The 24,902-nt window shown below is 44.3% G+C and overlaps 8 protein-coding genes across 8 annotated transcripts; all 8 read left to right on the forward strand.

The window, feature by feature from the left end:
- Positions 1-949: 949 nt before the first annotated feature.
- LOC308152927 (histone H4) lies at positions 950-1,261 on the forward strand (the record flags this gene model as incomplete). Its single annotated transcript, XM_080525999.1, has 1 exon — positions 950-1,261. One exon carries the CDS (start codon positions 950-952, stop codon positions 1,259-1,261), a length of 312 nt encoding a protein of 103 aa, XP_080382125.1.
- Positions 1,262-2,056: 795 nt separating this feature from the next.
- Positions 2,057-2,431, forward strand: LOC308152905 (histone H2B-like; the record flags this gene model as incomplete). Its single annotated transcript, XM_080525977.1, has 1 exon — positions 2,057-2,431. One exon carries the CDS (start codon positions 2,057-2,059, stop codon positions 2,429-2,431), a length of 375 nt encoding a protein of 124 aa, XP_080382103.1.
- A 1,803-nt stretch (positions 2,432-4,234) lies between these two features.
- On the forward strand, positions 4,235-20,065 carry LOC308154273 (uncharacterized protein; the record flags this gene model as incomplete). Its single annotated transcript, XM_080527440.1, has 2 exons — positions 4,235-4,863; positions 19,339-20,065. The coding sequence occupies 2 exons, from the start codon at positions 4,235-4,237 to the stop codon at positions 20,063-20,065; spliced, it is 1,356 nt and encodes a 451-aa protein (XP_080383566.1).
- Positions 5,850-6,236, forward strand: LOC308152894 (histone H2A-like; the record flags this gene model as incomplete). The annotated part of the gene is made up of 1 exon (XM_080525966.1): positions 5,850-6,236. One exon carries the CDS (start codon positions 5,850-5,852, stop codon positions 6,234-6,236), a length of 387 nt encoding a protein of 128 aa, XP_080382092.1.
- Positions 7,213-7,623, forward strand: LOC308152874 (histone H3.2; the record flags this gene model as incomplete). Its single annotated transcript, XM_080525946.1, has 1 exon — positions 7,213-7,623. The coding sequence occupies one exon, from the start codon at positions 7,213-7,215 to the stop codon at positions 7,621-7,623; it is 411 nt and encodes a 136-aa protein (XP_080382072.1).
- Positions 14,120-14,431, forward strand: LOC308152923 (histone H4; the record flags this gene model as incomplete). The annotated part of the gene is made up of 1 exon (XM_080525995.1): positions 14,120-14,431. The coding sequence occupies one exon, from the start codon at positions 14,120-14,122 to the stop codon at positions 14,429-14,431; it is 312 nt and encodes a 103-aa protein (XP_080382121.1).
- On the forward strand, positions 15,099-15,473 carry LOC308152910 (histone H2B-like; the record flags this gene model as incomplete). The annotated part of the gene is made up of 1 exon (XM_080525982.1): positions 15,099-15,473. One exon carries the CDS (start codon positions 15,099-15,101, stop codon positions 15,471-15,473), a length of 375 nt encoding a protein of 124 aa, XP_080382108.1.
- LOC308152919 (histone H2B-like) lies at positions 17,345-17,719 on the forward strand (the record flags this gene model as incomplete). The annotated part of the gene is made up of 1 exon (XM_080525991.1): positions 17,345-17,719. The coding sequence occupies one exon, from the start codon at positions 17,345-17,347 to the stop codon at positions 17,717-17,719; it is 375 nt and encodes a 124-aa protein (XP_080382117.1).
- Positions 20,066-24,902: the final 4,837 nt, after the last annotated feature.

A 24,902-nucleotide genomic window follows, 5' to 3' on the forward strand; every position in this document is an offset into this window, starting at 1 on the left:
TAAGATATTTCAGTGTGTGCTTTCCCCCTCCTCTAATGGTCAGCTATGACAGGTTTAGGCTAGTTAAGGATGACTCCACGGTGCAACTGGTCTGAGTGACTTTTAATTAGTACATCTCTATCTCTCTCTCATTTTGGGAGGAGAAAGAAGAGATCAGAAGAGATAGAGTGGGAGAGCCATATAAGGCGTGTGCAAATAGGCGGGAAATTAAGTGTAGGTGGGAAGTGTTTTTTTTTAGCAGTTGAGCTGAGCAATCAGTCTGACTGCCTCAAGCTCCAGCAGATTGAGGGGGAGTACAAACCACTGGTCCCTGGGGACTAGGACCATTGCACCCTTTGCCAGCAGATTCGCAATCTCCTCTCAGAGTGCCCTTGTCTTTACCGGGCAGGGCAAAACAGTCTCTCTCACCCCCCCTGAATAAATCAATAAATAATTCAGTCATTGGCTACCTATAGGAGTAAACCAATAGGAGCAGAGCTCTCCTATGGGGCAGAGCTCCACAAAATAGATCAGTTGAGCCTACATTTCCTACTACAACATTGCTAAAAGATTGAAATGGTTGCAGTCATAATAGTGTCTAAATTTGACCATGTGCTGTTGTAAGGAGTCAATCTTACCATTCCAAACATCTTGATTAATGTTATGTTCTTTTACTGATTGTGAGTGTGTGTGTGTGTGTGTGTGTGTGTGTGTGTGTGTGTGTGTGTGTGTGTGTGTGTGTGTGTGTGTGTGTGTGTGCGATGTCCTTTTGCTTCAATAATGCCCATAATGCCAAACGTTGTCCCTAGCAGAAGCTCCTCCCTCGACAAAAATCCCCCACAAGAAAAAAGAAAAAAAGAGGCAAGCGATAGCGCGCGGTTCCTGTACAGCCTGGTCTCAATCACGTCCTCGTAGCTGAGATAAATTCAACCCACAACTTCACCGAAGTCATAATCTTACTGAACTCAACATGTCTGGAAGAGGAAAAGGAGGAAAGGGACTCGGAAAAGGAGGCGCCAAGCGTCATCGCAAGGTTCTCCGTGATAACATCCAGGGAATCACGAAGCCCGCTATTCGCCGCCTGGCTCGCCGTGGGGGTGTGAAGCGTATCTCTGGTCTGATCTACGAAGAGACCCGTGGTGTGCTGAAGGTGTTCCTTGAGAACGTTATCCGTGATGCCGTCACCTACACCGAGCATGCCAAGAGGAAGACCGTCACCGCCATGGATGTTGTATACGCTCTGAAACGCCAGGGACGTACTCTGTACGGCTTCGGCGGCTAAACTATTCGTAAACTCAACCACCCCCTACAAAAAACAACGGCTCTTTTAAGAGCCACCCATCTCCACACAAGAGAGTTGATTCCATTATTATAACACATTTTGTCAGGCCTGTACATTCAACGGGTTTAGCTGTCATGAATAAAAACATACGTTGCCAAATCAATGTCAACGCAAGTAAATGCGTAGTCTTGGCATTCCACGACTAGAAATGACCATCCCACATTTGCACCCTAGAAAGATGGTTATTATGGATTATTACGCACACAACACAGTGCAGCCCCTTTTTCTATTGCGCATCTAGTGATAATAATAATGCATGCCCTTGTCGTACCATCCCAAAAGGACAATTCCTGGTAGTAATCGCTAGGCTGGTTGGGAGTTTGGGGGACTTGGGGCCAGTTTCACAGACAAGGCTTAAGCCTAATCCTGGACTAAAAAGCATCTTCAATGGAGATTTTACATTGAAAGTGTGATTTAGTCCAGGACTAGGCTTAAGCCTTGTCTGTGAAACCGGCCCTTGGTGTTCTATGTATATCATTCTCAATCTTCCTCTTGACGTTTTCATGTTCATATCGCCATCGGAAACAAGGCAACCCGACAGCCGGGTGAAAAAGTTAGGAAGGGGTGGGGGGAGGACCCCGCGCGTGCGCAGATAATGTATTTACCCGCGAGGCAGACTAGAGCTTTGGAAGTGGATGTCAGCAGCCGCCTAATTTGCATAGCCCCACCTTTATATTACGGGTGTGCGTTTGCGCGTCTTCATTCGTTTCTGAGAAGTAACGAGCCACTATCAACATGCCAGAACCTGCGAAGCCAGCGCCCAAGAAGGGCTCCAAGAAAGCCGTCACCAAGACCGCCACCAAAACCGGCAAGAAGCGCAGAAAGTCCAGGAAGGAGAGCTATGCCATCTACGTGTACAAGGTCCTGAAGCAGGTCCACCCCGACACCGGCATCTCCTCCAAGGCCATGGGAATCATGAATTCCTTCGTCAACGACATCTTCGAGCGCATCGCTGGCGAGTCCTCTCGCCTAGCCCACTACAACAAGCGTTCTACCATCACCTCCAGGGAGATCCAGACCGCCGTGCGTCTGCTGCTCCCCGGTGAGCTGGCCAAGCACGCCGTGTCCGAGGGCACCAAGGCCGTAACCAAATACACCAGCTCCAAGTAAACAGATTTTCGTCTGTATTACTTACCCCAAAAGGCTCTTTTAAGAGCCACCCACCCTATCAAAAAAGAAAGCAATTCCATAGTGAGATGACCTCGCGTGCTACAAATCAGTCGAATGTATATGCTGTACTAATTGTGTATTGTAACAAGTAAGTACAATTATACAGTATTTATACAGCACCTTTCCCAGACCAAGGGTCTCAAAGTGCTTTACATAACAAGGAAGAAAACACAAATAAAACATAATACAGGAGTGAAAGCCACAGCAGGTTAAAACAGGCAGAAAGCATACATAACATAACAAGCATGTATAAGGCATATGTATCAATTACTCGATGTTACAATTTTCAAAGACTCCAGTCCTTGAACGCGCAGGAGGTTTTGCGCGCCTTTTTTGTTCCTCACTTGTTTGTTGCTCACTAGTTGTCTAAAACGGTTTCCTCTATTAATATAATGGACAGGAGTGACTACACTGCATACATACGCATGGCCAAATTCTCGGGACAGGTGGATTTAAAAGAAATAATAAAATATAATAATAGTTTAAACGGCGTTCACATGTGGATCTACCATCACCTCCAGGGAGAATCAGACCGCCTGCCACTGCTCCACAGCAGATGGATGTGTGTATCTTAAACGGCGAAGACAAATGTAATCTTCTTGCACTTGAATAGCATTAAGGTTGATGCAGGCTCACTAGTCAGCTACCTGGACAGAACCTCAAGAACCAATGATGTGAACGAGTTCGGTCATGCATGTCTTGTCTATGTCTATTATTGTATTATTGGTGAATATTAATACGATTAATACGAGGCTCAAGGACAGCCAAGCAGCGGCAGAACCATTATATTATATTATGTTACATTACAAATGTGATGTAATTTAAACACCCCGGTCCACAAAGACCCACACACACATGGAGAGAGGAGGCAGGCTGACTACGTCACCATCGATAAACAACACATACATATAAACATTTAATTTATTGAATTTACTTATTACTATTATTATTTATTTATTTACAAACAAAGTTATGATTGCAATTTCAGCTAGTTACCAACTAGTTTAGTAGCCGAACATTTTCATCATAAGGCTGCTGATGTCCTCAACACAATTCTGGTGATAATATCGCAATTGATTCCTCAGAATCGACATGCAGCAAGCATAGTCTATCTATGGCTTTCACCTGTCTTGTCTAGATTTAATGGGAGGGAGAGGGACACCATCTGAAAAATCACCTATACGGACAAGCTCTCAGCCCCATCCCCGCGACTGTGTTTCACGACCACCAAAATAGCTCATATTTATAACACCCCGCACCACATCGGGGGACCCTCAACCTTTGTACTCCCTTGCCAGACAACATGGCTACCTGGACAACGAGTGCTGGTCGCAATCATATGCACTTTTAGCCACTTTAGGAGACAAATAACACAGGAAAAGCTGTGCGCACCGCTCCCTCCGACGGTGCAACGGTGGGGTTTTGATCGAGTCACAACAAAACTCACGAGGCCTTCGCGGCTCACATGACTTTATTCTAACCGGAGGCAAGTCTGCTCGCTGGCCCGTTTGCATTTGGACCTCAACTCGGCACCACGGGTGACTTTTGGCCCGTTATTCGCGAGGAGAAAACACAGGCGCCCAAACATTTCGGCAGCTACGACTGCTGAGCAGGGATGGCTGAGTCTGCACGGTTCTCATGCCGCGTTTAAGGACAGCCCCCTGCTCCGGGTTGAGCTTCATTCTCACAGAGCAGATTTGCAGACTAGTTGGTTTACCGGAACGAACGAGACTTTCTACAGACATGGCAGAAGTCGCACCAGCACCAGCCCCCGCGCCGGCCAAGAGCCCCAAGAAGAAGGCAGTAACCAGGCCCAAGAAAGCTGGCCCCAGCGTCGCCGAGCTCATCGTGACGGCCGTGTCCGCATCCAAGGAGAGGAGCGGTGTTTCTCTGGCCGCGCTCAAGAAGGCGCTGTCGGCCGGTGGCTACGACGTGGAGAAGAACAACTCCCGCGTCAAGGTCGCCGTCAAGAGCCTCGTCACCAAGGGCACTCTGCTCCAGCTCAAGGGCACCGGGGCCTCCGGCTCTTTCAAGCTCAACAAGAAAGCCGCCGAGGCGGTCAAGAAGCCGGCGAAGAAAGCCGCCGCCCCGAAACCCAAGAAGGCGGCCGCAAAGAAGCCCGCCGCTGCCAAGAAGTCTCCGAAAAAGGCAAAGAAGCCTGCTGCTGCGGTCAAGAAGGCTCCCAAGAAGGCAAAGAAGCCCGCGGCAGTCACCAAGAAGGCCACCAAGAGCCCCAAGAAAGTCAAGAAGGCCACACCGGTCAAGAAGGCTCCGGCTAAGAGCCCCAAAAAGGCCGTCAAGGCAGCCAAGCCCAAGGTAGCCAAACCCAAAACGGTGAAGCCCAAGGCAAAGAAGGCAGCCCCAAAGAAGAAGTAAACATTCAAAGTGTTCTTTCCGACACCATTTGTACCACAAAAAGGCTCTTTTAAGAGCCACCCACATTTTCGTAAAAACGCATTATCATCCATGACGACAGGAAAAGTCGAGTGTTTATTTTAGTATTTTACACCAGTGTCAACCACGGACTTACACACACGACAATCATGGTTTTACTTATTGAGTAAATAATGAGCAGTAATGAGAGATTTGACATCTAGGTCTAGTTTACACTTTGACGCTATAAAGTGTCACTCGGTAGATCTGTGTGCGGGAGAGGATGGTGGGGGTATGACAGTGTCCATAATGATAAAGTTGCATATAATATCAACATATACAGTTAGTTCCTCTTTCCGTTACACCAATAAGTTATATTTGGACAGAAAGGCGGGAGATAACAGAACACTTTTCGCTCAGTCAGGAGTAACGTACTACAGAGAGCTGGGAACGCACTTCACAATGTACATATTATATACGTATCAATTATATATTATTATTATTATTATTATTATTATATTATGGCATATACTAGTTTTAGTATATTGAATATGTCATGTCAGGTCTTCTGACGCTGGTTTTCTCTGTGTACCACATGTACAAAAGAAGAGATTTGGTGAGGCTGCATTCTCATTTTATGCACCCAAATTGTGTCTCCACTGCCAGTTTACATTAGGGATGCAACCTCAGCGTATATGTTCAAGTCAAGACTAAAAACCCATCTTTTTAATATTGCCTTTAAATGACTAAATAATTAAATTAAGATTATATAATGATTACATTTCTATTAATATTTCTGGCGCGCGAGGGAAACTCACAAAGACAGAAGTGTCACAATCTCTGTCTCTTGATTGGATGAGGTGACATCGACCCAGTGGCCAATGAACGCCGTCAAGGCGAGCTATAAGAACGACGCGCCAAGCGGCGGAACTGTTATCTGAAATTATTTTCTTCATCTTGTTTGAGATCCCGCTAAACCGTCACCATGTCAGGAAGAGGCAAAACTGGAGGCAAGGCCAGAGCAAAGGCAAAGACCCGCTCTTCTCGCGCCGGGCTTCAGTTCCCTGTGGGCCGTGTCCACAGGCTCCTACGCAAGGGCAACTATGCTCATCGTGTGGGCGCCGGCGCACCGGTTTACCTGGCCGCCGTGCTCGAGTACCTGACTGCTGAGATCCTGGAGTTGGCCGGCAACGCCGCCCGCGACAACAAGAAGTCTCGTATCATCCCCCGTCATCTGCAGCTGGCCGTCCGTAACGACGAGGAGCTGAACAAACTGCTGGGCGGTGTGACCATCGCTCAGGGTGGTGTGCTGCCCAACATCCAGGCAGTGCTGCTCCCCAAGAAGACCGAGAAGCCCGCCAAAGCCAAGTAAAAGTTATACTACGGCTTTGACCCCACTACTTAACCCCAAAGGCTCTTTTAAGAGCCAACCACTTCTCTCTCCAAAAGTGCAGTCCATCTCTCCCTCCACTGTTTGTCTGCGTTATGAGTGTTTCATGTTGTGAAGAACACTAATTGTGATTTCATGTACGAGGCAGAGAACGCACCCATACATATTACACAGGGTTGGGCAGAAAACATCCTCGTGAGGTCACTGCCTCAGCATTTGAAATAACGTTTAGTCCTTTTTTACGGTTTTAAACATCACCCCTTCCTTGTGTAGTGGACCTTGTTCTTCCATAATAATAGTTTGCGTTTGTTGGTTCATCATTTGTATGAACTGGGTGAGGACAACTAGTTATGAAACTTTAGATTAAAATTAGAGGACAACAATGTTGAAATTATAGATTTAGAATAGAGGACAACAATAATGAAATTATAGCTTTAGAATAGAGGACAACAATGATGAAGTTATAGATTAAGGATAGAGGACAACAATGTCCACAACAGCAGCGAGATTAAAGGACGTCCAATGGCACACAACCACCGTAAAGACAAAATAAGTGTCTGCACCACGCTGATCTCTGTACATAATGTTTACACTGTTCTTGTTCATTTGTATTCATATAGTCGTACATTACATACTTTTTTGTATCTTCACATTTGTTTTGGCTTTAAAAAATAATAATTTAAAGGATAGATTATCATTGACAAAAGATATCGGAATTACATCTCTTTGAAGCCAACGGTTTGGGGGAGGGGCCAAACAAAGGAAGCGCGCGGCAGGGTATAAGTGTTTGAATTTGTGGACGGTGCTCGTGTCCAATGGCAGCCGGAGAAGGAGGCGCCAACGAGCCAATGAGCTCGTCTATAGTCGCCAACCAATCGGGGCACGACTGGGGGTTTATAAATGTACAACGTTCTGTTGAGATTGGTTATACTCCAACTGACCGAAGGAAGATATCGTCATGGCCAGAACCAAGCAAACCGCTCGTAAATCCACCGGCGGCAAAGCCCCAAGGAAGCAGCTCGCCACCAAGGCTGCCCGTAAAAGCGCCCCGGCCACCGGCGGCGTGAAGAAGCCTCACCGTTACAGGCCCGGCACCGTGGCTCTGAGGGAGATCCGTCGTTATCAGAAGTCCACCGAGCTGCTGATCCGCAAGCTGCCCTTCCAGCGCCTGGTGAGAGAAATCGCCCAGGATTTCAAGACCGACCTGCGCTTCCAGAGCTCTGCTGTGATGGCCCTGCAGGAGGCTAGCGAGGCTTACCTGGTTGGTCTGTTCGAGGACACCAACCTGTGCGCCATCCACGCCAAGAGAGTCACCATCATGCCCAAAGACATCCAGCTGGCCCGCCGTATCCGTGGAGAGCGCGCCTAAGATCACCACCCTGATCTAACAGTAGATCCCCAAAGGCTCTTTTAAGAGCCACCTCAATATTTCCCTCAAAGGCGTGTTTCTATTTACCACCCGTGTAGGGCGTTAATCTATAGGTTATACGACTCATGAGTAGCCTGCAGGGATGCTGACCGTGCCATCTCGGTAACCGAAATACATGTAGGCCAATTCACAACAGCATAAGGCCTTAATGTGTGAATTCGTTGTGATGGTCTAACTATGATAAGCACTCCTTATGTAAAATAATCCGAAGTAAATCAGGGTCAGTCAGTGTATTCTGTAGGTCACGGATTTTCTCCACACAAGGTCTGTGATTTACTTCGGCTAAAGCTTAATGGTGCTGGGAGGACATCAAAATGCGGTACCCCCATAGGCTGTTCTTAAAATAGATAGTATATGTATATATACAGTGTTCAGACCCCTTCAATTTTCCACATTATGTGGTGTTATAGACTCAATTTAAAATGGATTAAATTAGAAGAATTTGCCATAAATCCACACAAAATGAGCACATGATTATAAAAGCATGTTGTATTGTATTGAATATGTCAGGGTTATTAAAACACGTAACACTGCATATGTGAATGAAATGTGCCAAAGTATGTATTGTAAATAAAGTTTAATCTGATTTGATGGTTAGGGTAATTTACATTGTACAAGGAAAACATTTAAATGTAGAAAATAATAATAATAATCTCTAAAAAAAAAAAAATCTCTTACAGTTTATTGAGAAAACATTAAAAACAAATGTCCTATTTGCAATCATTGGATCATTCAAATGAAGATGACCTGACCCCAGGAATATGTAATAGAGGTCCAGTCTGACCAGATATGAACATCCTCTGACTGTTGACACCATCACAGGATTGGGTTTCAATAATCTCAGATTCTAGACTTCACAGAGAGAGCTCAATCTGAGAGTCAACCCTCTGAGATTCATTGAAGTGGGAAATAATTACATATTACTCTTAAAACCAAATCACAGAATAGTAGGTTATGATAAAGCATCACTCACTTATGGGGAGCTCTAATATTACACAGCTCAGCACTGTCACCCCAACAAGGCCCAAAGACCCCTTCCAGCCCAATTGGGCTAGTTTAGGTTGCATTGTGCTGGTAAAATTGGGCTTGGGCTGGTGGACAGAATTTGGCCTGGTTTCCCATGATTTATTTATTTTTAAAATAACTTGACAGAGACTGTGTTAACTGTGTTAAATATGCTGTGATCACCATGCTAATGTGTGTTTAATTGCAGACCATGCTAATGTGCAATTAACACATTTTATTATATTGCCGATTCAATTGGGGGTTGGTTTTAAAATGGCACATTCATTGAGACTATAGAGGATGTCACATGGAAATGGATTTCATATGATAATACCATGATTGAATTGAGGTTATCTTCCATGATCATATTTTGCCATTGCATTGAACATGAAACAAGACTAAGCATTGTCATTACTTTGACACAGCATTGCTAATCGAAACAATCAACAAATATTATTTTTGGTATTTGAGCAGTCCCTTTGTTTACTCTATTCTATTCGTTTTTGATATGTATAATTATTATATATTCTATGCTATAATATTTGGTCTGGTTTTTATCAATTTGGGCGGATTTTGAGCACTTATTGGGCTGGTAAACATCAGACCAATCTGGCAACACTGCTGACCACTCCTCTCAACCTCCCAGTAACAGCGTCCAGACAGACCCTTACGATATCTAGCTAGCTACATAGCTAGCTAACTTAGCTAGTGCTAACAGCTGAACTGCAAAACTAATTCGCTTCATAACTTAGCAAATAACGTTACATTGATGAACAAAACATCCATTAATTGACTAAACATATCCATTAGGTAATGAATTCTAAACGTAATAACATAATTAATTAAAACCACATTTAACATTACCTGAACAGGCACACCGCACAGCACAAGAGACAGCTCAGCAGGCAAATTCAAATCTCTCCACGTGAAATAGGGTGCAACCATTCGGGTGCATGACATTTTACATTGTTTACATTTTTGGCATTTAGCAGACGCCTTATTCCAAAGCGACTTACAACAATCAACCATTCGGGTGCATGAAATAGGGTGCAACAGTTTAAAAAAATAAAATAAAGATCCAATAATAAAAATACAACAAATTATATCAGTTGGTCTGTGTAACTGGGGTGGCAAGTAGGTTGGCAGGACTTTTTTCAATGGTGGCGGCTCCCACCCTTTGTTACCATTGATAACTACGCAGCACATACCGAGACCCCCTATTGAATCTCTCTGGAGGCTGGGGTTGGTACCTGTCTTTCCCAATTTTCACTGCATGGCGTGTGTCTCCCGAATTCACTGCATGGTGTGTCTGGGTCCAGTGTGAGCTCACAGGCATCTGGGAGAAGAGCAGAGACCAAATCAGAGAAATAAGAGGAGTAAGATATCGAGCCTGTTTTTCATGAGTCTCTCCCTCTCCTAGATCTCTCTAATTATATCTCAGGGTTTGTGGAGAGTATCAGTGGAGAGAGACTGTTAGCTACTTCAGGATAAAGAGACTCACCTTGTGAAAACTGCGCTCTGGTCTGGGGCTCTGGTGGTAGTAAGATATCCACTGCATTCACTACAGACACACAAACACATTCACAGAAAGAGAAAACATTCACTTCATATCATATTAGACACACATTATGTACTGTACACAAAGTGATGAGTAGGACATTGGTCTGAAGTTAAAGGGACTAGAGCAAAGTGATGATTAGGACCGTGGTCTGAAGTTAAAGGGACTAGAGCAGACGTGGTCCAACTAAGGCCCATGGACCGGATCCGGAGATGTCGGAGTTTTAATCCGACATCTTTTAACCAAAACAATAGATTTGATTCTGTTATGCCCTAATTAGTTTCAGCACAATATGAGGTCACATGCTATAAAGGTGAATTGTTTCAGTACAGCAGAACTCATGTAGATGGCAGTAGAAGTAGGAGCCCCTGCCTGTTTCTGCTCAATCTTAGTGTGTATGTTACGGTACATGTGGGAAAACTAGGGTTAGGGTTAGGTGCTAGGGTGCTACAGTTAAGGTTAGGGTTAGGGTTAGGGGTAGGGTTAGGGGTAGGGGTAGGGTTAGACATGCCAGCATGTACCAAGTCAACGTAGCACCTAACCCTAACCCTAGTTTTCACACATGTACCGTATTACCACATGTACCGTAACATGTAGACAAAGTCCGAAAATGAATGAATTAATGAATGAATGAATGGTCTTTATTGTCATTAATACAGTACAGGTACCATACAACGAAATTTAGGAGGGGGGGCTCCCCTGGTGCTAGGAAAAAAATACTAAAAACAAGAAGGGAAAAGAGCTGGTTTACATAAATAAAGGCTATATACACTATCCACTATACTATATGAATGAATGGTCTTTATTGTCATTGCTATAGTACAGGTACCAAACAACGACATTTAGGAGGGGTGGCTCCCCTGGTGCTAGGAAAGAAAAAAAAAAGGAAAAAAAAACCACAAGAAGGGAAGGAGCTGGTTTACATAAATAAAGGCTATGTACACTATCCACTATACTATACTGTACAGATAGACGACTAGGGTTGTCATATTGCACATAGTGTTATTGCACATTCATTTGAAGTGTTAGCCGCAGTTTGCAGGCTAGAAATGTACATATTTGTGCCTCAGCACTACACCTGATTTTTTCAGTCCAGCAGCTGCCATCAATCCGTCCAGACTGTCCAGGGCCCAGAACCTAGGTCTTTGCTGTGTTCAGGGCCTGGATGGCCCTGGGGTAGAAGCTGTGCTTCAGTCTGTTTGTCCTTGCGGCCATGGTCCTGTACCGCCTTTTCGAGGGCAGCCGGGTAAAGTGTTCGTACCCAGGGTGGGTTGGGTCTCTGGAGATCTTGGAGGCCTTCCTGAGACAGCGTGTGTTGTACAGCTCTTCCAGAGAGGGGAGGGGGGCGCCGGTGATCTTCTGGGCTGTTCTCACGACTCTGTAGCGCATTTCTCTCCGCGGTTGTGCAGCTGGAGAACCAGTTGCAGATGCCGTAGGTGAGGATGCTCTCCACTGCGCCGCGGTAGTAGGCCACCATTATCTCCTGCTTGATGTGTTCCTTCCTGAGGACTCTCAGGATGTAGAGCCGCTGTTGTGCCTTCTTGATGGTGGCTGTTGTGTTGTTCTTCCAGGACAGGTCATCCTGTATGTGCACCCCCAGGAATCGGAGGGCTGAGACTCTCTACTATACTATACAAATAAAACACTGTGCTGTACTCTATGCTATGCTATAAATATCCTAACATTTCCTATCTCTGAACCTTATACCTTCCCCACCTTCCAACGCAGCCCCACTTCGTAGTTGCTACTTGTAAAAGATTTTTAAAAATAAACATTGTTTATTCATAAAATGCGGCTGATATTCTGTCGGCGCCTATCAGCATTCATTAAAAATCCTCCAATACAATAAACATTTTATCTGTGTGTGTGTAAAATTTACTGGGAAAATACATAGGGGAGGAGTCGGGGCATGCGCAGATTATAGGTTTACCTAGGCTGCAGCCTAGGGCCACTACCACTAGGGGTAGTACAAATTTAAAAATGCGTGAGACTTGAGAGCCCTGAATATCCGGTTGTTAAGTCTGAAGTCAAACGTGACGTTTTGCAATTTCCGGGTTCAAACCAGAAATTCTCCGCACCAGAATACCAGTATACTACAGCGGTAGAATGACAGTTTAATCGTTTTTTAGACTGGGATCTATTCATACAACAAGGGACACAGCACTTTCCCGTTTTCCCCATATTGTCAGGGTATTTGAGCCTCAGAAAAGCGCTATATAAATATAATTAATTATTATTATTGCGGCATTTCGAAGACAGCGCCTCAGCCAACTTTGGACCCGGAAACACGTCGTGACTTAACAACCGATATTCGGACAGACAACAGGAGAGGAGAGCAACAGAGAGACAGACAACAGGAGAGGAGAGCAACAGAGAGACAGACAACAGGAGAGGAGAGCAATAGAGACAGAACTGAAGTGAGGTGAGCAACAGAGATAGTTCAGGATGATAACAAACAGTTCAGTATGACAGAGACAACTAATAGAAACAACTGTATGATTATAGAGTTTACATGTTCAAGGAAATATTGTATGATAATAGAAAGGTACACTTTAATTTAATTAAAGAAGTAACAAAGAACACATTTATTATCACAATTGCATTGTGTTCCATGTCTTTCTCCATTGAATAAATAATGCCTAGTTGAATGGCTAAACAAGACAACTGTCTGGACAGTACTGCTAGAATTATTCACCTTACCGCTGCACAGATAGACAAATAGTATAAGTCCATTCTGTTAACATTATGTCTACTCTGCTAACAAAGACTATTCCAGTTGATTTGTCAGTTGTTGTGCATTATGTTTTTGTTGTGTTTGCAGTTTGCCCTTTAATAAGTTATATATACAAATAATTAAGTTATATATATATTCTCATGCTAAAATCGACTGTAAATCCAGATTTTAAAGTTGATATTCTTCCCCGTGGAGCATGCCCCCATAACCTGTGCCCCACCCAAAAATATTATCACCAGTGGTTATCACTGTGGTCAGCTATGACAGGTTTAGGCTAGTTAAGGATGACTCCAGGGTGCAACTGGTCTGAGTGACTTTTAATTAGTACATCTCTATCTCTCTCTCATTTTGGGAGGAGAAAGAAGAGATCAGAAGAGATAGAGTGGGGGAGCCATATAAGGCGTGTGCAAATAGGCGGGAAATTAAGTGTAGGTGGGAAGTGTTTTTTTTAAGCTGTTGAGCTGAGCAATCAGTCTGACTGCCTCAAGCTCCAGCAGATTGAGGGGGAGTACAAACCACTGGTCCCTGGGGACTAGGACCATTGCACCCTTTGTCAGCAGATTCGCAATCTCCTCTCATAGTGCCCTTGTCTTTACAGTCTCTCTCACCCCCCCTGAATAAATCAATAAATAATTCAGTCATTGGCTACCTATAGGAGTAAACCAATAGGAGCAGAGCTCTCCTATGGGGCAGAGCTCCACAAAATAGATCAGTTGAGCCTACATTTCCTACTACAACATCGCTAAAAGATTGAAATGGTTGCAGTCATAATAGTGTCTAAATTTGACCATGTGCTGTTGTAAGGAGTCAATCTTATCAGACCATTCCAAACATCTTGATTAATGTTATGTTCTTTTAATGATTGTGAGTGTGTGTGTGTGTGTGTGTGTGTGTGTGTGTGTGTGTGTGTGTGTGTGTGTGTGTGTGTGTGTGCGCGATGTCCTTTTGCTTCAATAATGCCCGTAATGCCAAACGTTGTCCCTAGTAGAAGCTCCTCCCTCTACGAAAATTCCCCACAAGAAAAAAAGAGGCAAGCGATAGCGCGCGCTTCCTGTACAGCCTGGTCTCAATCACGTCCTCGTAGCTGAGATAAATTCACCCCACAACTTCATCGAAGTCATAATCGTACTGAACTCAACATGTCTGGAAGAGGTAAAGGAGGAAAGGGACTCGGAAAAGGAGGCGCCAAGCGTCATCGCAAGGTTCTCCGTGATAACATCCAGGGAATCACGAAGCCCGCTATCCGCCGCCTGGCTCGCCGTGGGGGTGTGAAGCGCATATCTGGTCTGATCTATGAAGAGACCCGCGGTGTGTTGAAGGTCTTCCTGGAGAACGTGATCCGTGACGCCGTCACCTACACCGAGCACGCCAAGAGGAAGACCGTCACCGCCATGGATGTTGTATACGCTCTGAAACGCCAGGGACGTACTCTGTACGGCTTCGGCGGCTAAACTATTCGTAAACTCAACCACCCCTACAAAAAACAACGGCTCTTTTAAGAGCCACCCATCTCCACACAAGAGAGTTGATTCCATTGTTATAACACATTTTGTCAGGTCTGTACATTCAACGGGTATAGCTGTCATGAAAAAAACATACGTTGCCAAATCAATGTCAACGCAAGTAAATGCGTAGTCTTGGCATTCCACGACTAGAAATGACCATCCCACATGTGCACTCTAGAAAGAAAATGGTTATTATGGATTATTACGCACACAACACAGTGCAGCCCCTTTTTCTATTGCGCATCTAGTGATAATAATAATGCATGCCCTTGTACCATCCCAAAAGGACAATTCCTGGTAGTAATCGCTAGGCTGGTTGGGAGTTTGGGGGACTTGGTGTTCTATGTATATCATTCTCAATCTTCCTCTTGACGTTTTCATGTTCATATCGCCATCGGAAACAAGGCAACCCGACAGCAGAGTGAAAAAGTAAGGAAGGGGTGAGGGGGAGGAGCTCGCGCGTGCGCAGATAATGTATTTACCCGCGAGGCAGGCTAGGGCTTTGGAAGTGGATGTCAGCAGCCCCCTAATTTGCATAGCCCCACCTTTATATTTCGGGTGTGCGTTTGCCGCCTCTTCATTCGTTTCTAAGAAGTAACGAGCCACTATCAACATGCCTGAGCCTGCGAAGCCTGCGCCCAAGAAGGGCTCCAAGAAAGCCGTCTCCAAGACCGCCACCAAAACCGGCAAGAAGCGAAGAAAGTCCAGGAAGGAGAGCTACGCCATCTACGTGTACAAGGTCCTGAAGCAGGTCCACCCCGACACCGGCATCTCCTCCAAGGCCATGGGAATCATGAACTCCTTTGTCAACGACATCTTCGAGCGCATCGCCGGTGAGTCTTCTCGCCTGGCCCACTACAACAAGCGTCGTACCATCACCTCCAGGGAGATCCAGACCGCCGTGCGTCTGCTGCTCCCCGGTGAGCTGGCCAAGCACGCCGTGTCCGAGGGCACCAAGGCCGTGACCAAGTACACCAGCTCCAAGTAAACAGATTTTCGTCTGTATTACTTACCCCAAAAGGCTCTTTTAAGAGCCACCCACCCTATCAAATAAAGAAAGCAATTCCACAGTGAGTTGACCTCGCGTGCTACAAATCAGTCGAATTTATATGCTGTACTGATTGTGTGTATTGTAACAAGTAAGTAAAATTATACAGTATTTATACAGCACCTTTCCCAGACCAAGGGTCTCAAAGTGCTTTACATAACAAGTAGAAACACAAATAAAACAATACAGGAGTGAAAGTCACAGCAGGTTAAAACAGGCAGAAAGTATACATAACATAACAAGCATGTATAAGGCATATGTATCAATTACTCGATGTTACAATTTTCAAAGACTCCAGTCCTTGAACGCGCCGGAGGTTTTGCGCGCCTTTTTTGTTCCTCACTTGTTTGTTGCTCACTAGTTGTCCAAAACGGTTTCCTCTATTAATATAATGGACAGGAGTGACTACACTGCATACATACGCATGGCCAATTTCTCGGGACAGGTGGATTCAAAATAAATAATAAAATATAATAATAGTTTAAACGGCGTTCACATGTGGATCTACCATCACCTCCAGGGAGAATCAGACCGCCGTGCGTCTGCTGCTCCCCGGTGAGCTGGCCAAACACGCCGTGTCCGAGGGCACCAAGGCCGTGACCAAGTACACCAGCTCCAAGTAAACAGATTTTCGTCTGTATTACTTACCCCAAAAGGCTCTTAAGAGCCACCCACCCCATCAAAAAAAGCAATTCCATAGTGAGTTGAGCTCGCGTGCTACAAATCAGTCGAACGTATATGCTGTACTGATTGTGTGTATTGTAACAAGTAAGTACAATGTATTTATACAGTACCTTTCCCAGACCAAGGGTCACAAAGTGCTTCACATAACAAGGAAGAAAACACAAATAAAACATAATACAAGAGTGAAAGACACAGAGGGTTAAAAACAGGCAGAAAGCATACATAACATAAGCCTGTATAAGCCATATGTATCAATTACTCGATGTTCCAATTTTCAAAGACTCCAGTCCTTGAATGCGCCGGAAGTTTTGCGCGCCTTTTTTGTTTTTCCACTCTGCCATTGTTTCTTTCAACTGCTGGAGTAGTGTACGCACTAGTCGTCTAAAACGGTTTCTGGTATTAATATAATGGACAGGAGTGACTACACTGCATACATACGCATGGCCAATTTCTCGGGACAGGTGGATTTAAACATAAATCATGAATATAATAATGGTTTAAACGGCGTTCACATGTGGATAATCTCGTACAATCAATACGTTAGCCTACCACTACCGCCAAGACATGCCCACTTATCTATCGATATGCCTTCATATCACCCCCATTATGTCATTAACTGGCCAAGTCAGTGTGACAAGTCAATAAAAGAGCAATTCCATAGTGTTTTGAGCTGACGTGCTACAATGAAGTCGACGTTATAGTATGGTATAGTATATATTATATAGTACTGGTGTTTAATAACTCGATGTTACAATCTTCAATGACTCCAGTCCTTAAGTGATATCCCTCCCAAAGACCTCTTAATCCCCACTACCTCCCAGTACAGGTTTCTCCACAGTAAATAAGTTAATAATGAAAACATGTAATTCTTCCTTGTTCTAGCATTGTGACTGCCTGGTCCTAACATAGATGTATTTTTCTTATGATGACTGATGGATAGGTGATTCTTAGACAACCTGGCTAACTGGACAACGAGTGTTTTTTCAAATGTTGTTCAGAACCAGACTCGACCAATAGAATCTAGTGTCAGGAGTCGCCTACTTTGCATAGCTCCCCCTTTATATAGCGGCTGCACTACCTCCACCCTTTCATTCGTTTCTGAGAAGTAACGAGCTGTTTTCATCATCATGCCTGAGCCTGCGAAGCCTGCGCCCAAGAAGGGCTCCAAGAAAGCCGTCACCAAGACCGCCAGCAAAACCGGCAAGAAGCGCAGAAAGTCCAGGAAGGAGAGCTACGCTATCTACGTGTACAAGGTCCTGAAGCAGGTCCACCCCGACACCGGCATCTCCTCCAAGGCCATGGGAATCATGAATTCCTTTGTCAACGACATCTTCGAGCGCATCGCCGGCGAGTCCTCTCGCCTGGCCCACTACAACAAGCGTCGTACCATCACCTCCAGGGAGATCCAGACCGCCGTGCGTCTGCTGCTCCCCGGTGAGCTGGCCAAACACGCCGTGTCCGAGGGCACCAAGGCTGTGACCAAGTACACCAGCTCCAAGTAAACCGATTTTCGTCTGTATTACTTACCCCAAAAGGCTCTTTTAAGAGCCACCCACCCTATCAATAAAAGCAATTCCATATTGAGTTGAACTTGCGTGCTACAAATCAGTTGAACTTATATGCTGTACTGACTGTGTGTATTGTAACAAGTAAGTACAATGTATTTATACAGTACCTTTCCCAGACCAAGGGTCACAAAGTGCTTTACATAACAAGGAAGAAAACACAAATAAAACAATACAAGAGTGAAAGCCACAGCAGGTTAAAACAGGCAGAAAGTATACATAACATAACAAGCATGTATAAGGCATATGTATCAATTACTCGATGTTACAATTTTCAAAGACTCCAGTCCTTGAACGCGCCGGAGGTTTTGCGCGCCTTTTTTGTTCCTCAGTTGTTTGTTGCTCACTACTAGTTGTCCAAAACGGTTTCCTCTATTAATATAATGGACAGGAGTGACTACACTGCATACATACGCATGACCAATTTCTCGGGACAGGTGGATTTAAAATAAATAATAAAATATAATAATAGTTTAAACGGCGTTCACATGTGGATCTACCATCACCTCCAGGGAGAATCAGACCGCCTGCTACTGCTCCACAGCAGATGAATGTGTGTATCTTAAACGGCGAAGACAAATGTAATCTTCTTGCACTTGAATAGCATTACGGTTGATGCAGGCTCACTAGTCAGCTACCTGGACAGAACCTCAAGAACCAATGATGTGAACGAGTTCGGTCATGCATGTCTTGTCTGTCTATTATTGGTGAATATTAATACGATTAATACGAGGCTCAAGGACAGCCAAGCAGCGGCAGAACCATTATATTATATTATGTTACATTACAAATGTGATGTAATTTAAACACCCCGGTCCACAAAGACCCACAAACACATGGAGAGAGGAGGCAGGCTGACTACGTCACCATCGAGTTATGATTGCAATTTCAGCTAGTTACCAACTAGTTTAGTAGCCGAACATATTCATCATAAGGCTGCTGATGTCCTCAACACAATTCTGGTGATAATATCGCAATTGATTCCTCAGAATCGACATGCAGCAAGCATAGTCTATCTATGGCTTTCACCTGTCTTGTCTAGATTTAATGGGAGGGAGAGGGACACCATCTGAAAAATCACCTATACGGACAAGCTCTCAGCCCCATCCCCGCGACTGTGTTTCACGACCACCAAAAGAGCTCATATTTATAACACCCCGCACCACATCGGGGGACCCTCAACCTTTGTACTCCCTTGCCAGACAACCTGGCTACCTGGACAACGAGTGCTGGTCGCAATCATATGCACTTTTAGCCACTTTAGGAGACAAATAACACAGGAAAAGCTGTGCGCACCGCTCCCTCCGACGGTGCAACGGTGGGGTTTTGATCGAGTCACAACAAAACTCACGAGGCCTTCGCGGCTCACATGACTTTATTCTAACCGGAGGCAAGTCTGCTCGCTGGCCTGTTTGCATTTGGACCTCAACTCGGCACCACGGGTGACTTTTGGCCCGTTATTCGCGAGGAGAAAACACAGGCGCCCAAACATTTCGGCAGCTACGACTGCTGAGCAGGGATGGCTGAGTCTGCACGGTTCTCATGCCGCGTTTAAGGACAGCCCCCTGCTCCGGGTTGAGCTTCATTCTCACAGAGCAGCTTTGCAGACTAGTTGGTTTACCGGAACGAACGAGACTTTCTACAGACATGGCAGAAGTCGCACCAGCACCAGCCCCCGCGCCGGCCAAGAGCCCCAAGAAGAAGGCAGCAACCAGGCCCAAGAAAGCTGGCCCCAGCGTCGCCGAGCTCATCGTGACGGCCGTGTCCGCATCCAAGGAGAGGAGCGGTGTTTCTCTGGCCGCGCTCAAGAAGGCGCTGTCGGCCGGTGGCTACGACGTGGAGAAGAACAACTCCCGCGTCAAGGTCGCCGTCAAGAGCCTCGTCACCAAGGGCACTCTGCTCCAGCTCAAGGGCACCGGGGCCTCCGGCTCTTTCAAGCTCAACAAGAAAGCCGCCGAGGCGGTCAAGAAGCCGGCGAAGATAGCCGCCACCCCGAAACCCAAGAAGGCGGCCGCAAAGAAGCCCGCCGCTGCGGCCAAGAAGTCTCCGAAAAAGGCAAAGAAGCCCGCTGCTGCGGTCAAGAAGTCTCCCAAGAAGGCAAAGAAGCCCGCGGCAGTCACCAAGAAGGCCACCAAGAGCCCCAAGAAAGTCAAGAAGGCCACACCGGTCAAGAAGGCTCCGGCTAAGAGCCCCAAAAAGGCCGTCAAGGCAGCCAAGCCCAAGGTAGCCAAACCCAAAACGGTGAAGCCCAAGGCAAAGAAGGCAGCCCCAAAGAAGAAGTAAACATTCAAAGTGTTCTTGCCGACACCATTTGTACCACAAAAAGGCTCTTTTAAGAGCCACCCAGATTTTCGTAAAAAAGGATTATCATCCATGACGACAGAAAAAGTCGAGTGTTTATTTTAGTATTTTACACCAGTGTCAACCACGGACTTACACACACGACAATCATGGTTTTACTTATTGAGTAAATAATGAGCAGTAATGAGAGATTTGACATCTAGGTCTAGTTTACACTTTGACGCTATAAAGTGTCACTCGGTAGATCTGTGTGGGGGAGAGGATGGTGGGGGTATGACAGTGTCCATAAAGTTGCATATAATATCAACATATACAGTTAGTTCCTCTTTCCGTTACACCAATACGTTATATTTGGACAGAAAGGCGGGATATAACAGAACACTTTTCGCTCAGTCAGGAATAACGTACTACAGAGAGCTGGGAACGCACTTCACAATGTACATATTATATACATATCAATTATATATTATTATTATTATTATTATTATTATTATTATTATTATATTATGACATATACTAGTTTTAGTATATTGAATATGTCATGTCAGGTCTTCTGACGCTGGTTTTCTCTGTGTACCACATGTACAAAAGAAGAGATTTGGTGAGGCTGCATTCTCATTGTATGCACCCAAATTGTGGAATGCACTGCCAGTTTACATTAAGAGGCAAACAGAATCATTTCTCTAAAAGCAGACGCCATATCAATATTCTCCCATGTTTTACACCAGCAGCACTAAGCGGCAGGGGACCCATTTGCATCTGATTAGGAGCTATAAATCTAGCTAGATCCTTCTCCAGCCTCTGGGTTTCATATGTGCTATTGATCTGCAATGGACTATAGACAGTTAAGACCAGGGTTCGAGTTATAAGCTGATCTCTGTGGGGGTCTCCAAAATAACAGTGCGAAATGTTCTCATGCACGCGCGAATCATGCCCACACAGCGATGGGACTTACAAGTTTTAATTAGCTATAGGCAGTAGCGGATTAAGGTGGTCAGTGGCCCTAGGCTACTCCTTTGTGTGAGGACCCCCCGCCCCCATACACAAGCCTCCCCCCTCCCCAAAATATACAACTCACGAGCACCCTGCACACACACCACTCATAATGCTTTACCATAAAACACTTAAACACTTTAATAACACAATAACACAACAGTGTTAATAATGCAAAGAATTTAAAAAAAAGTTCAGTGCATTCAGTTCTGTCTCTATTGCTCTCCTCTCCCGTTGTCTCTCTGTTACTGTCCTGTTGTCTGTCTCTCTGTTGCTGTCCTGTTGTCTGTCTCTCTGTTGCTGTCCTGTTGTCCGTCTCTCTGTTGCTCCCCTCAGCTCTAAATGACAGAAATGAATTAGCTAATTAGTTGGCATGTAAACATATAGTTAGGGTTGGGTACAGTTTGGGTTTTATTCGATACCGGTGACAAATCGATACTTTAAAAACGGTACCGGTACCGAAACATCATCCTCATCCTCATCCTCCTCCTCAAATACCAACATATCCTGACGCTACAGCTGCAGGCTACTCATTTCACCACATCAACAGCCCCACATGAAACAACAGCTATAAAAGCGATAGTCACACATGTATCTCGGCCAATAATTGTGTTATTTTTGCTATACAGAAGGAGCGAAAAATACATGTACACTAGGTTAGTAAAAAGTAAAAGCCACCTTACCTTTACGGAGACAAGATAGACCTGTTTGGTCTGTTTTCAGTAGGCTGCGGTCGCGGTCCTGGAACCCATGATGCTGACGTCCGATGTCCTTTCTTTATCCAAGATTGGATGAACGGGAGAGGGTCAAAAAATGTATATACTCCTGTATAGCTAATGAATGAATGTTTGCTTCTCAATAATAGGCTAGGTGCACGATCTCACTACTTCCTGAAAGGCAACTGGTATATGAACATATCCTGTCTCACTCTATTGGTTTAATTGATTAATCAGCTGTGCACTGTGTGTTCCAACGGTTTACCGCACAGCTGATTAATCAACCTTTTGCTGTTGCACAATATTCTACTGCGCCCCATGGTGTCTTGGTGGTGAAGTGCAGGCAGTCAAAGGCCTACTGTCATTCACAGGAGATTAATGGTGCACGTAGCTCTTTTGGAAAACGTGTTTATTTTACAATATTTATAATATAAATTAAATAATATTCATTACATTGACATTTTGATCAAATAATAGTTGTGGTAATGTATTATTAGCGACCCCCACAGATTTTTGATTTTACTGCCTTCATGGGAGCTCAGAGAGTCTCAGACCATCTCTATGGGAGCTCAGCTCCCATTGGCTCCCACATAACTCGAACCCTGGTTAAGACACCAGACACCCTGCTGTAAAAAGCACACACGCTGTTGTCAGGAGTGCAGGGTTTGGCATACATGTACGAAAAGTACTCCCGAATCTCCTCATAGGTGGCTGGAAATAACTCTCTCATAATACGTCATCCGTAGTGTAATGAATGGGTTAATTCATAGTCAGGACAGCGCATGCGCCTTAGAGAGAGTTCATGATATACCAGTAGGTGACTGACAGGTGTCGAGAGAACCGAAGTAAACTGGTTATACCTTTGTTGAACCCAGACTCAAGTGTCTTGAATGAATGAATGAATGAATGAATGAATGGTCTTTATTGTCATTGCTATAGTACAGGTACCAAACAACGAAATATTATTCTATGTCCAAGTGACATTACACGTAGTATCGTAGAAAAGCATTGACGCTCGCGATTCATTCACAACTTGAATTTTTAGGCAGCTTGCGAAAAAAGCGTTTGAATTAGCTATATCATCCAAATAATAGGATTACTTGATATATAATTAACAAATTGGCAAGCTAAGCTACATAGTATATATTAGTATCCGACGACGAGGTTTCGTTTACTGGGAGTACGGACCAGTTTTAAACTTGCGAATTGTGCTCACTGAAAGAGAGCTCGAACGCCAATGTCATTGGGTAGCTGTAAGGCAGACGTGTATGTTTGTCACTGACGTAAGCTAGTATGAAGTACTGTCATTGGTTGTTTGAACTGTCGATTATGTGTGTCATGGAAAATATTGTCAAGTTCGAGAGACTTGTAAACACCGAGATGGATGGAATCCTTTTATAATACAGGTGAGACTGGTGACATTTGACATTTAACCGACGCCTTTATCCAAAGCGATTTACAACAAATACATGTGTAGGGTGTAAGTGAATCACCTATCCATCAGTTATCATAAGAAAATGATGCTAGGACCAGAGGTCACAATGCTAGAAGAAGGAAGAATTACTTGTTATTATTATTATTTATTATATTATTATTATTATTACATTTTTTTTCAATTGCTTCCACACGGTTTCTGAAAGCATGGCTCATTTTCTCAAAACTCTAACCACAAATCCAAGAACTCACACACAAAACCCAAAACTTCACAAATCTCTTGCAAAAGTAAACACTGTATTTAAAATGTTATGTCTTCTCAAAATTAAATGTTTGTCGTCAAATGACACACACACACCATCAAATGAATAGACACTTCTAAGAACCAATTGAACACTGATATGCTCAACGGAAAACACTAGGCCTACTATTATAAGATTATCAGTAGGCCTTTTGCATTTTCAGTGTTACACTACATACTGCGCATACAGTAGCCTGTTGTAAACTGTTATGTTTTCATACTCAAATATAAAACACACAAATACAAGAATAGAATGTTTTTTTATTCTGAAACACTGTATACACCTCAGCAAACACAGTTGGATTTGTAAAATTCATACAGAACAAACAATAGACATAAGAAAATAAACCTTCTGCACAGTATATACTGTAAAGAAAAAGAAGATTAGGCTGCATCCTGCCTTTCGTTTCCGACTGGCCACAGGACCTCATCGACATCACAGGCAATGTTCTCCCTGACCACGAATCCACCCCTGATATGCTTTAGCAGCTATATCACCACATGCTTCCTCCATTGCTTGTAGGAGGGGCATGCGCTCATGCTCTACGTTCATATACTTTCCAACCCCAAGCTGAAAAAAACTCCTCAATAGGGTTGAGAAATAAAGAATACGGTGGCAGATGAAGAACGGAAAATGTGGGTGGTTGTGGACCAAAAGAACAGCAATATGAGTGAAAAGCAGGAAATGTGTTTCGCCACACAGGATAAGTGGTTGTCATGGATCAACCCAAAATTCTTGGCTGTCTGGGAGGAGGTCGCAGTAGAGTTCTCTACTGTGGTGGAAATGCCTTGGAGAGGGCCGGCTTTCCCAGGTTGCTGGTGAATAGCAAGCAACTACTCAAATCACATACAGATGAATTTCTGCTATATGGGCCAATGAAGACAATTCATAAAGGCTAGGCTACTGATTTGTGGTAGGACAGAATAATAAGTAGCCTTTATGAAATGTCGTCATTGGTGCATATAGAACAAATGTATCTATGTAATTTGAGTAGTTGCTTGCTGAAGTATCCATGTTAAACTTTCGTCTATTCTACTGTCATAACAGAAATAATTTCCCTTCAAATATAAAAATAAAGAAGAACAAAGAATACAAAACTGAACCTGATGACATGGTAGCAGACAGCACAAACATGAATAATAATGTTCTATTCAGACCTGAGCAAAAGACATATTTGAAATATGAAATATTAGAAAAGCTTGAGGTGTGCTTGATCTAGCTTGCCTTGCATGTAGCTCTAGCCTTTCTGTGACTATTCCAATGCTTTCATTGAGCCTGACATGGAAATCAAGCACGTAATGTTTTTCAAAATTCAAATGTTGCTCTGGTTTGTTTGTGTGTGTGTGTGTGTGTGTGTGTGTGTGTTGTCTGCGT

The sequence above is a fragment of the Nansenia antarctica genome (genome assembly GCF_963989245.1).
Source record: "Nansenia antarctica genome assembly, chromosome: 3".
In the NCBI taxonomy this organism is placed as follows: domain Eukaryota; kingdom Metazoa; phylum Chordata; class Actinopteri; order Argentiniformes; family Microstomatidae; genus Nansenia; species Nansenia antarctica.